At 36.2% G+C, this 12,335-nt stretch overlaps 2 protein-coding genes across 2 annotated transcripts in view; both read left to right on the top strand.

Annotated features, from left to right (window-relative positions):
- LOC111871763 overlaps positions 1 to 4,955 on the top strand; it is a 42,017-nt gene extending 37,062 nt beyond the window's left edge. Inside the window, exons 7-8 of the mRNA XM_033754394.1 lie at positions 674 to 838; positions 4,758 to 4,955. Coding sequence (XP_033610285.1) covers positions 674 to 838; positions 4,758 to 4,955 — 363 coding nt within the window. The remainder of the gene's footprint in view (positions 1 to 673; positions 839 to 4,757) is intronic.
- Positions 4,956 to 8,267: 3,312 nt separating this feature from the next.
- LOC111871761 (dynein heavy chain 7, axonemal) overlaps positions 8,268 to 12,335 on the top strand; it is a 221,471-nt gene continuing 217,403 nt past the window's right edge. The window contains exons 1-2 of the mRNA XM_023865070.2: positions 8,268 to 8,431; positions 11,969 to 12,073. Coding sequence (XP_023720838.2) covers positions 8,322 to 8,431; positions 11,969 to 12,073 — 215 coding nt within the window. The 5' untranslated portion in view covers positions 8,268 to 8,321. The remainder of the gene's footprint in view (positions 8,432 to 11,968; positions 12,074 to 12,335) is intronic.

Here is a 12,335-nt window from a genome sequence, read left to right as displayed (position 1 = left end):
CTCTGGACTAGTCCCTATGGGTTACCAGTGGTCAGCACTGTGAATACGACAAGGCATTCCAGCAGACCATGCTTATATAATTGCAAAGTGCTGAAACACACTTCTAGCATGGGAACATATTCAAGTTCATGCAATACTGGCAGAAAGGGCTTATCTATCATTCCAGGAAGTAATGACCAAGCATCTCCAGTAGCTGAAACCAGTACCTGCTTTTGTACATGTACTTTTGCTTTAATATGACATAACTTTTCCTGGCTTGCAGTAGGGCCTTTGTGCTTGCGTACCTAAACATAAATGTAAGGGTCTCCAGGAAACAGAGCAGGAGCATGTGGACTGGATTAATATGACTCGAGTAGCGACCAGTGGTGAGGGTCTTCCCATGATGATAATGAACCTTTGGGTTCTTTAATATGCAGAGAAATTTTAATTGGCCGAGTGACTATGAGGAAATTAAGAAAGAATCTGCTCTCTGGTGTGTCAAAATCTTGTAACAAAAGGCATTCTGTGACAGCCAATTTTTTGTGTTTTTCTTATTGAAGTTACTGTGTTCTGCAGATTTTTTACAATTCTAAAATTGCTCCAGAATACAATTCTGTATTTTTTCTGCATTTATTATGCTATTTTATTTGGTATTTATATCTTTAAGTTGATCTCATATGCAGTTCTCTTTCAGATTACAGACTGCATGCTAAGAACCATTAGGAATGTAGTTGATGTGACAGCTGATGTTAATAAAACCCCATATCTAAAAATTGATGTGTTGTATGAAGAGACTGGGATAGAAGTAGTTCCCAGAGTGCCAGAAATATATGGTATATACCATAATGTTATTGATGATGTGAGTATAAACATATGTTTAAGTTTATTTGGATTCACAGGGCGGTAAGAGCAGGAAAATTAATATTAAAATCAGTAAGAATATTTGTTTTCATCATGAAATAATCATTTAGTATGTCATATGTGATGCACCTTCTCCTAGAGGCAACTAAAGAAATTGGTCTAGAAGTAAATACAAATAATAGTAAGTACATATGAACATAATGAAAGACTAAATTCAGCAAGAAATTTGTGTAATAACTATGTCCTCTATAATGAATCATTTTATAAAGTTTCAGCATTTAAAAACACCATGTTTTAGAACAACATAGACAAATGTAAATTATATTCTTAATTAAATTAGCAGAAGAATAGGTTCTGAAAATGTTTGTTATTATTATTATTATTATTATTATTATTACTATTATTTTCTTTCCAAAATACTGAAGATCAGAGTGTATGAAACCAGTCATTTTGCTTGTTTTATATTTTTAGAGAAGAACATAAATTTCAAATGTTTGGAAGAAAGAGTGCTGAGGAAAATACTTGGACCTATGAAGGATGAAGTCAGTTAGCAGTATAGGTGTATCTTTCTGTACAGTAGTGTCTGGGTATGGGAATATAAGGTCTTCATACAGAATTTGGTGGCGGAACCTCTTGGGGAATATTCTCTTTGAAAAGAATAATGATGAAGGGAGGATAACATTAACTTCTAAACGCCAGACTTTTGAAATGGTGGTAAGCCTGAGCTGGCCGGACTTTATTTAAATGCTGGCTGCTGGTGTGTGTTTAAATTCCTGTTGCTACTCTGCATTTAAATATCTGTTCCTGTTAGTGCGCTTAAACAATTTTAAGCATTGTGTTTAAAAATGCTGTATCTAACACAATTTTTATGGTAAATGGACGGAATTAACTTTGTTTGTAATAGCAAAGAACATAGTGTCACATATTATAACATAAGATTTGCAAATTTTTATGAAAAGAGTTATACTCTTTTTTTTGTTTCATTTTTTTTCCTTTTAATTTTGATGTGTACTGTAAAAATGGTTTCCCAGTTCTTCACAGAGTTGTTCTGCACTATAAAATCAGTACTGCATGTAACACTTGACATATTTTAGCAGTACCTGGTGTCATAAAACAGATGGCAGCAATAAAATCATTTGGTCTTTTGCTGGCAAGTTTCACATCTTTGACACTCTTCAGATTTTTTAATCTTTTGACTAAAGGGCAGAAGAATACAAGCATGGCTATTCAAGAAAAAGCTAGAGGGAACAATTCGATGGTCCCTTCAGTGCTAAGACCTTCGTAGTAGCTGCAAGAGATTATTGCCCTATCTATGGTCATGAACAGACATTGCATCATGGCTGAGATACAGAGTGCAATCTGTTTTCTGTGTGTTCATAGTGAAATCGATTACTGTAGTTTCATTTCAGCCTATATACACATCAAGCAGATAAGAACAAAAAAGATATGCACATCAAATTTTACTATATGTTTTTAACACATTAATCTGCAGAATCTGCAATAAAAGTACTGGCTTGTGGATGAGTTTGGGCATAACTCATATGTATACTCTTTTTTGTTGTTGTTCACTTAGGTATCATTTTAATTCCTCTGTTAGGGTTTTACTCAAGTCTATCTGGTAATTACTACATTTATAAATAAATATTTAAGACTGTGTATGCGCTTCTACTAGTGGCATGTGCGTGCGCTTGCACTAGCAGAGTTCAAATGCCCGGCTGACCAAATCAGGGTACTTTGGCCACAGCGACCATACTCATCACTGGCCCGATCTGGTACTTTGGACATTAAAGGTTAAGATGGACTTTAGAGAAGTAGGTTGTTAGGATTGTGGTTGGATAAAAATTTCAGGACTGTATCCAGTGGTAAACTGTGTTACTAGTGCTGCTGAACCTTTTTTTGTTTATAGTGGTATTTTATCTTCTGAAATGATGTGGCAGTGAATGTGATATGGCAGACTCATTTTGAGTAATGGACTGGGCAACATGTGGGAGGAAATACTGAAGCCTATTTATGGCACCGTTCCAGTTGTTTCACAGATTATCCTAGGCAGTACTGCTGGCCTGCAGGCCAGAATTTGAGTCAGACACTGTGTTAAAGAAAAACAGAAAGCAACAATGAGGAATAAGACATTCTGTCATTGTCTGCTATCAGAAGTCCTTAACTAAATGTAAGGGAGTAGGCATGTATAGACACTGTACAGTTGGAGTCAATTACATCACTAAATACATTCTCACAACTAAACTCTCTTAAGTATAATTATCCTCACTTTGCCCGAACTTATCTTAACTGAACTTACTTAGTGAAATACAATATAATTCATCTTGGCAAAATTTACTTAACCATATATCACATACTCAGATCTGGTCTCACTTAGACAACACAGTTTAACATGTCCAAAACAGAGGCAAGAAGTTCTGATGTGAGTTTATTCATATGTATCTTAAAACACTTGAATCCTCAACATTTATTTTTCATATGAGATAGTGAGACCTCTCACATCTGCTTGGTATTCCTAACTCAACCTGAGCAGTTCCAGACTACACAATCATCTCTGATCCAACATATGCCAAAGTGTAGTGCACTGATCAGTGCTAGGGTGATTGAATGTAAGGAACACAAATGAAACTGGACCTAAAATAGTAGGTAAAGAAAGATTTCAAAGGTTTCTCATACTGTGTTTGATATGTGGACATTTGTTTACTTTATAATTGGACTAATCTTTATAATGGTAGATTTATTTAATCATATACAAGGTTTGACAAGTAAATTCCTGGACTGAGTTCATTATGTGCATTTAAAAGTGCGTGAAAACAAGTTTCAACTCATCCGTGTAAGCCGACTCTTCCATCGTGTTCTCTGTACAATATCTGTCACTTCATGCTCAGCCGTGTTTAAGATTTTGTACCATTCAGATCATTGTGACAGTTTGTACTGATGTAGCAAAGAGCAAGCATTAAGTTTTGTTTCAAGACAGGAAAATAACAGCTACTGAACATTTCCAACTGATAAAACAGAATTATGGTGACAATGCTGTCTCATACATGGTGTTTTGAATGGTATGCAAGATTTCTGGATGGCCCTGAAAATCGTGAAAATGATGAATGACTTGGGCAACCAATAGCCATTTGTACACCTGACATGTTTGAAAGAGTTAGGGAATTGATTGTCAGATGGCTCTTTGGATGATAGAAGGGTAACTTGAAATTAGCAGAGAAACAATTCCCAAAATCTTGGCGGAAGATCTCAGAAAATGGAAGATCTGCTCTGGGTTTGTTCCACACTGTTTGACCAATGAACAGAAGACTCTCAGATGGTAAGCTTCTCAAGAGTTTATTCAGTATGAATGATGATTGTTCCTTGCTTCACTCAATTGTAACGGTTGATGAGACCTGGTGTATCTAGTATGATCCCCAAGCAAAAAGACAAAATATGGAAATTTGACCACCATGCTCTCCAAGATACAAAAAATTTCGGTTTCAGAGGTCAAAAAACAAAGTGATGTTGGTCGCATTCTTCTATATTAAGGGAGTTATTCACAGAGAAATTTCTCACCAAGTCAGAGTGTGAATAAGGAATATTATGTGGAAGTATTGTCTCATTTGGTTNCCACCCCAAATTCTTCTGATTTATCCCCACCAGACTTTTTCTTATTCCACCAAATTGAATACACGCTGAAAAGGAGAAGATTGGAAGTCAATGATGATATTACAATAAATGCAATAAAGGAATTGTTGGCATTACATGCAAATGAGTTAAAGAAATGTTTTCAAGAATTTATGAGCAAGCACAGAATTGTGTGACATTTCAAGGAGATTATTTGGAAGAATATTAAAAGATATGTTTGATTTCAAATGTGATTTTCTTAAAATCTGTGCTGTTCTGGAACTTAAATGTCTAACCTTGTAAAAAACTAACAGATTACAGGCATTGCTCAGCACCTAGTTCCATTAGAATCTTGGGCAAATGTGGATGTACCACTGGGATACATTAAAGTTAAGGTGCTTCCTGAACAAGTGGCTCAGGCACATCAGATTATACAAGAGAATGTTGAGAAGTTGTATGCTCCAGTAGTGGTGTACAGACAGTACCTTGGTGAGAATTATATGTTTTTTTAAGCTTATACTTTTCTGTTAGTATATAGGTGTAAAGACTTCAGTAACACAATTGACACAAAAGGTGGGGCCACAAATAGAACATTGCAATGAAACAGTATTCATGGCTCTGTGAAATATCTGCTAGCTTCATATGGGGTCCCCATCCCCAAATTTGTAACAAATCGTGAAGGTGGAAAGGCTGTTGGCTAGGAATATGCTTTTCTGAACCAGGCAATCCTTCAAACACTTAATGGTATTATGAGGAGGTACAGATCGCCATAAAGGAAGGAAAGTAGGATGCAAGGATACCTCAGTAAAGAGAGACTCAAGGAGAGGCTAGAGCCTAGAGTAGATATTCATTTGCTTCTGTTCCTTGAGTATTTTAAAAAGTGAGCTGGTTTCTGAGAAAGTTTTTTTGGTCTTAAAAAAAGGTTGGAGTCTGAAGATGAGTTCTGGTTAGTGTTAATTTGATCTTCCATGATAAAAATGTAAAGTTTGTTAAAATGTCCTAGACAGTGGCATGTGATTTATTTATTTGCGAACAGCTAGTTGCCTCTCCTGCTTAGCTTCAGTTTGGATCCTCTGAATATAAAATCCCACCTCAGTTTTGCTGTGAGTGTGAGGTGTTGTAAGTTCAACTTGACCTAGTTCAGAACCCCATTTCCTCATAACTGCAGAATGGTAAGTCACCACCACTGTTCCACATGCATTGATAAACATTGGCTGCAGCTGCTATGGCCCAACCATTGGTGGAAAGAGGAAACCAAATTTAAGTGGGTGTAGTGGGGTGTAGGATGTGGTGTGAAAGTAGGAGGAGAACCTTCCCTACTTCTGCTTGCCAAACCTGTTAGGTACAGTGTTCTGTTATAGCATATATACAGTTGACAAACCTTAAATAAGATGAAGTAGGGTGCACTATGTAAATATTATTCCTAATAAATTTATAGTGAATTTAATTTTCAAGATAGTCCAGCCATGAGGTGAAGTTATGTGTTCTGGGTCAGCCTTACTTGATAGAAGTAGCATCTGACTCTCCTGTTTGACTGAGTGTTTAAGTAGAAGACTTACTGTATATTTTAAACCTGTCTGTCTATATATCCACAAGGATAATATCAGTCTTAAATACGAGTATACTGGGTTAGTATGATGTAACTTGGCTTTATATGAGTTGCTGATCCTGGGACTAATTTTCCAACTCACTGTGTAGGGCAACAGAAGTAAACACTGACAAGAAGATTATGTAAAAAAATTAATTGCGGCAATAAAATTGCAATAATTTTAGTGTTTCTAGCTTTTTATGCAGAGTCTTTCTTGAAGATCCAAATCACTTGTCCCTTTAATCTTGGCTTGTTAGCCAGAAACTTAGCTGCCACGTGCTGAGAGAAATTAGTGTATATTCTCAGCTAATATGCTACACCTTATAAACACAGATGTGAATTTCTTAAAGTAAAAGGATTTTAGAAGAACCCACAATCACAGTAGATGCTCAAGATGCCTTTCTTCTGCTCTTAAATGAAATTTAAGTCTTGTGAAAAGATTCTTACTGACTTTGATGAATGTAATTTGTTTCACAAATGTTGTGCATAAATTCATCCAGTGTATAAGGATTACTTGAATACACTTCATTTTTTAGGTTTCCACAGATGGAGATGATAGGGATTCAAGTCTGGAGACCTTTCAGGTCACAGCCCATCACTTATTATCCTGCTAATATTGTATCCTAACATCCTGTTGCACTTTTCACTTAGTGTCAGTTAATTTGTACAGTCTCCTGTGCAACACTGTGTTCTATAGAATTTAGTAAAATATATTCACTTTAAAAGTTTATCATTACATATTCTGACCAGTGTGGTCATCATCAGGTGTTAAAATTATTGGTCAAGGAAACTGCTGTCTTCTGTTTCGTTGCTTATGTTGATAATAATAAGTTCCCTCAATCTGAATGTGTTTTTGAGTTGGTGGGTTCTCTTCTCTCCTGTTATGTGTTGTGCTACATGTCTTGTTTTCCTGCCTCATTTAAAGCATTAATTGAATAATTAGCAGTATATGGTGTAGCACCATCACGCATAAAACAACCATATGTCCTTCCTTCTTCTTCTTTCATGCTCTCAAAAAAGGGCCAAAAAATGTAACTGACACACCACTATGTTATAAAGTCAATGGGCCTTACTATTCATGTAGCAGTAGTGTCACCCCACACACCAATCTTCATTAAGTAATACTTCTAAAGTCTGTCTTGAATTAATACTGTTCCAACACCTATTGTTCTGACTATTGATATATCCACTCAGATGGAACCAGACCTCATCCTTAAAAAAAGTAAGTTTTTGGTAAAGTGCAATGTTGTGTACTGCCCACAAAGACCGATTATGAAAATGCGTCATTCTTTTGTATTCACCTTCTTCAATCACTTGAACCTGTCCAATTTCATACAACAATAGATGCAATATTTTAGTCACTCTCCAAACTACAGTTGAAACTTGTGCCTATTGATTTAATCATATGAGATATGTGAGGTGAATGTTCTAACCTGGCCTCAGTTTCTTCATGAGCATATTCTAACTAGTTCATTTTTTGTCCAAGAAAGAGCTAGTTGATTGCACTTACTTTGTCAAGTTCAAAATCATGGACATAGTTGAAACTAAAACAGCAGGATCCTTACAGTGAAACTTTCTTTTACTTAATTCATACAATGTATATTTGACGCAAGTATTATGTAGAGAAAACCTTTGTTCAAGTATGTTTCACCATCTCACTTCAGTATTGTAAACGAGAACATGAAACAGATTTCCAAATGTCATATGCGAAAAGAAAAAAGACAGAACATTGAGACTTTTTAAGGTGCAGACAGCCATACAAGATAAATTATAACTGCATAGTAATGGATCTGATGCCATTTCTGCCCATCTGTTAATTGCTCAAAACATGTTCAGCTCCCAGTACCTTGTTCTTCTCACAGATGGGGTCACTGAATTCAGTTCATCATGAAAGGCTCTGTAATGCAACAGTAGGAAATTAAATTTGTATCTGATGGGAGTTAACTAAGCAGTAATACTTGCCATAACATTATTTTGTGGTGTCAGTCCACCAAAATTTGTCATTCAGTAGTTTGCTGTTATATGAAATGTAAGTAAGTAAGTAAATGTCTCCATGATTAATTTTTCTGTTTTGACACTAGAGATTATGATGATAAAGTAAAGGTATCCCTATAACAGGCCGTGGAGGCCCATAGGGTTGTGAGATGTTGAAGTTCCCACATTTTCTAGACAATTGGCTGGTTAGAGGTTATTATAATAGATATAATTTAATTGTATTGTTTTGTTTTCAGTGGAGAGATATAGCCCACTCTATGGAAAGGATCTGTCCAGTGAAATACAGACATTTTTAATGTCAGGACATGAATCATTTGAAGATGGCTGCCAAAAAGTAAAGTTCTTCTGTGAATATTCTGCAGAAATTGCAGGATTTCTGGCCAATGAGTATTTTGATGTTGTAAAGTAAGTATTTACATCTGTATGTTGATATACTGCGAAAGTTTGAAACTTAGATAATTTATAATTTTCAGTATGTGCATCCTGTTGTGTTAAATATATAAATTTCTTTATTAAAATCTGTCACAACACAACAACAAAACAGTTGATGTTTAAGCATATTGTATCCACTTCATCCGTGTATACAAGCAAGAAAATTGTCGCCATATGTCCGCAGAAACACTATGACATAACATTACGATTGCAACAACCTACGTTAATAGGCATACTATTATATTATGTAATTATCTAATTTAAAATCTTTATCTTTTATTGTATTTCGTGTTTTATCTATATAAATAAAAACATAACTGTTGGTTTGGCTCTCCTTGAAGATCTCCGAAAGTTCCTCACTGATTGCTTCAAAATTTTTACACAACGTTGCATTCGAACACATGCATGTTTTTATTTGCCTATTATGTAGATGTCACACCCATGACAGGTAAAAACAGGTAAAAGTATTAATTGTATTCAGTATTAATATACTGTAACGTGTTATACGTTGTCCATCGAATACCAACAGAGTGTTGCCTAGGAATAACCGTGGCAACAAACTGTTGAAACAGCGGGTCATTGCCTAGGAATAACCATGACAACGAACTGTTGAAACAGTGGATTGTTGCCTAGGAATAACCTTGGCAACGAACTGTTGAAACAGCGGATCGCTGCCTAGGTTAGACCGTGGCAACGAACTGTTGAAACAGCGGAAATGAGAATCCGAGATGTGTGTGGAAGTTATTTTGTAAGTATAGTTTATTTTTCGTTGTTTTTCTTTTCGTTTTCTAAGAACAAGCTTAGGTCGTCGTACTCGCGGAGCGGAAGCAATGCGTCGAGTAATTTCAAATCAAACTGGGGAAGAACGGGCAGACTGAGCCACAGCAAGGCATGGCTGGGCACAGCTAGTATTATTATATTATGGGATATTTTCAAATAGCCAACACTACACTGAATCATATATTATGCATTTCAGTAGCTTAAGAACATTTTAATTGTGTATTTGCTTGATAATGGCTTTCTAATAAGCCGAAACATGTAGCAAAATCCTGTTAAACATCAACTGTTTTATTGCTGTGTTGTTATGGATTTTAATAAAGAAATTCAGAGAATTTAATTCCTTGAATACATTTTGTGAGATTAGATGAAGTTTATTCTAAAGGTATACGAGAACTTATATATTTAGTTTTAGTTGCCCTCTTTTATGATCAGAGATATAATGGGAAATTTTTGTCTTCTGCTGAGTACCAATGAGAAAGACATTATTATGTGATTATTTTTAGAAGGACAACACTTATTTCATTTTCACCTTAAAGTATTGTAAAGCATATGACCATTTGCTAGGTAATGGTTCGGTAAGCACCGACTTAAAGTCGGAATTGTAACAGAAGCAGAAGTACATTCACTAGGCAGAGGCTCACTAGAACGTCTTCTCACTGCAACAAAGATTAAAAAAGACATGCCTGTGACAGCGGGAGAATGACGATTAACTTTTCGGGGTGTTGGCTCCTATTCAGTCCTCTTGAAGTTATAAAAGGAAGTTCATTCATGAATTAGGGAGATGCATTCATTAGGGAATTAAGAAAGCAACTCAGTAGTTGAGTGTTCAGTTGTGAAGTGTTAACCAGCTGACAGTAAATCACTTCAAGTGATGAGGTTTAGTGTGAGGTTTAACAGTGCATTTTCTGGACTGGCTGCAAGGTGACACTTCAGTAGTTATTGCGCAGGTACCCTGCTAGATAGTGGTAGAATAGAGCATGTAAAATAAGGTTGGGTATAGTGCTGTTTTTGGTTTTATTTCTCAAAAGATGGCAGCCTTTGAAGAAGAGTGTGGTGGAATACTGTCTCTAAAACCAAAAGCTGCTGCAGAATTCTTTAGAATTTGCTTTTGGAAGAAAACATGAACAGAACTGAAGAGTTTCAGTTTAGAAATGGAATGACTTTTGTCTAAGACACAGAGTGCTTAAACTGTCTGGACACGAGCAAGACAGCTGGAAATATATTATGAATTAAAATCTTACGAAAGCAGTCATCTTATCATGTGCCAGCTTTAGCTAATGAATTAGGATCATGCCAAAACATTCAGATGTAAGATCTGGACATGTCACTGATTGTTGCCTTGTGTGATGAGCAGAAGCAGAATTTGTTTAATATGTAGGCATCCTTGAAACATTCTGAGAAAGCAATGGTCACTTTCTGTGTATGGACACATTTGAAGAATAAATAATGATAAAATCCCACACAAGATTCTACATATGGAACTGAAAGGACAACACTGAGGAAGAAGGGCAGGACCAAGTTGAGAACAATAGGTTAGGATACCTGTCATGCAGAGAGAGGGAAAGAAACTGAGAACAGAAACTTTGGAAGGGAGAGATAAATAAAAAGGCTGGGTTCTAGTTGACCTATATATAGCGGAAATGTCTAAGGAAGAAAAGAACAGGAGGAGGAGAAGGAGATGATGATCTGTGTGAGAAAAATATTTTACTGCTTACTTTTTACAGTAATTTGCAGTGTATTTAGTACTGCATTTTCAGTATGGTATATTATTAAATTATTACCCTGGAATGTGTTAATAAAACTGCCAGCTTATTTCTTGTGTGTCACACAGTTGACTGAATATTGCAATGTTCAGTTTTTCATACTTTGATTTTTCTTTTCAATGGCTCTTCCGCCCCATTCAGGCCCAGGCCTCTTATTCAGTTCCGTAATCATATTTCACAGACAGTAGGACTCCTTGGATGAGTGATCAGCTCATCACAAGCCCTCTACCTAAACACAGGACAACACAAAGAGAATAAATGCATACACACACCAAACATCTGTGCCTTAAGGGGGATTCAAACCCACGATAACAGCTTCTGAGCAAGTGAAGGCAATTCATGCCTTAGACTGTGCTTCTGCAGTGACCGGCCATACTTTGATTAGGTACATATAAAATAATACATAACTTACTGAAATAAGGACATGCAGTAGTGTAGTTGCCTGAGACATTATGCTGCAAGCTGGAAGGTTGTGGATTTGAGTCTGGATGAGGTGGATTTTTTCAATTTACCTAATTCTTCCACCTGCACTGTGGTCCTGCGGTTGACTCAGCCTCTGACAGAAATGGGTACCAGGAATCTTCCTGGAAGGTAAAGGGCGGCCAGTGCGTAAGGCTGACAAACTTACCACCATCTGTGAGCCAATTGTCTAGAGAAAATGTGGGAGCCTCGTCTCACAACCCTATGGACCTTCACGGCCAGTTACAGGCATAGCTTTACCTTTTTTTTTTACTAAAATTTCCATTTCCTCTTGTGCAAAAATAATATACTCAAACAGAGTAAGGAACTGCATTTAACTTATTCCTTAGTCCATCATGATATCACGATAACATCCTGATTGCAGTTTCAAACTCTCCACATTTTATGCCTCTGTTGAATATTTAATGTTCCATGTGACATACATACAGGCATTACTTTTAAATTACACCTAGTTTACTAATGAATAATCTGTTCCCTTTCATTATAGGTTGTCTCAGTATGAATTAATAAAATCACTGAATGAAATTACCACAACATATATAGAATGGATAACTGCACATCTTATTAACAGACATCAAGCTAAGTGCCGGAGGTCAGTTGTGCTTCTTTAACATAATGATGCATGAATGCTAGTAATATAAGCATAAATGAGACAAGCTTCATTAAACATTTTTTTTAACCCGTTGCCGTGGTTCGTCGTGTATGTTTCGTCAGGGATTTAAATCGTCTGGGGGGGTTCGACGTGTATGTTTCGTTCAGCTGCACACCTATGTTATAACGCCCATAATAATTGATGGTTTTGCTGTAGATTGTTAGATTTTTCGCTGGCCTGTTGTCAGTAGAACAGAGTATAA

Source organism: Cryptotermes secundus, unplaced genomic scaffold, assembly GCF_002891405.2.
Source record: "Cryptotermes secundus unplaced genomic scaffold, Csec_1.0 scaffold742, whole genome shotgun sequence".
In the NCBI taxonomy this organism is placed as follows: domain Eukaryota; kingdom Metazoa; phylum Arthropoda; class Insecta; order Blattodea; family Kalotermitidae; genus Cryptotermes; species Cryptotermes secundus.
This window is presented reverse-complemented; position numbering and strand designations above follow the sequence as displayed.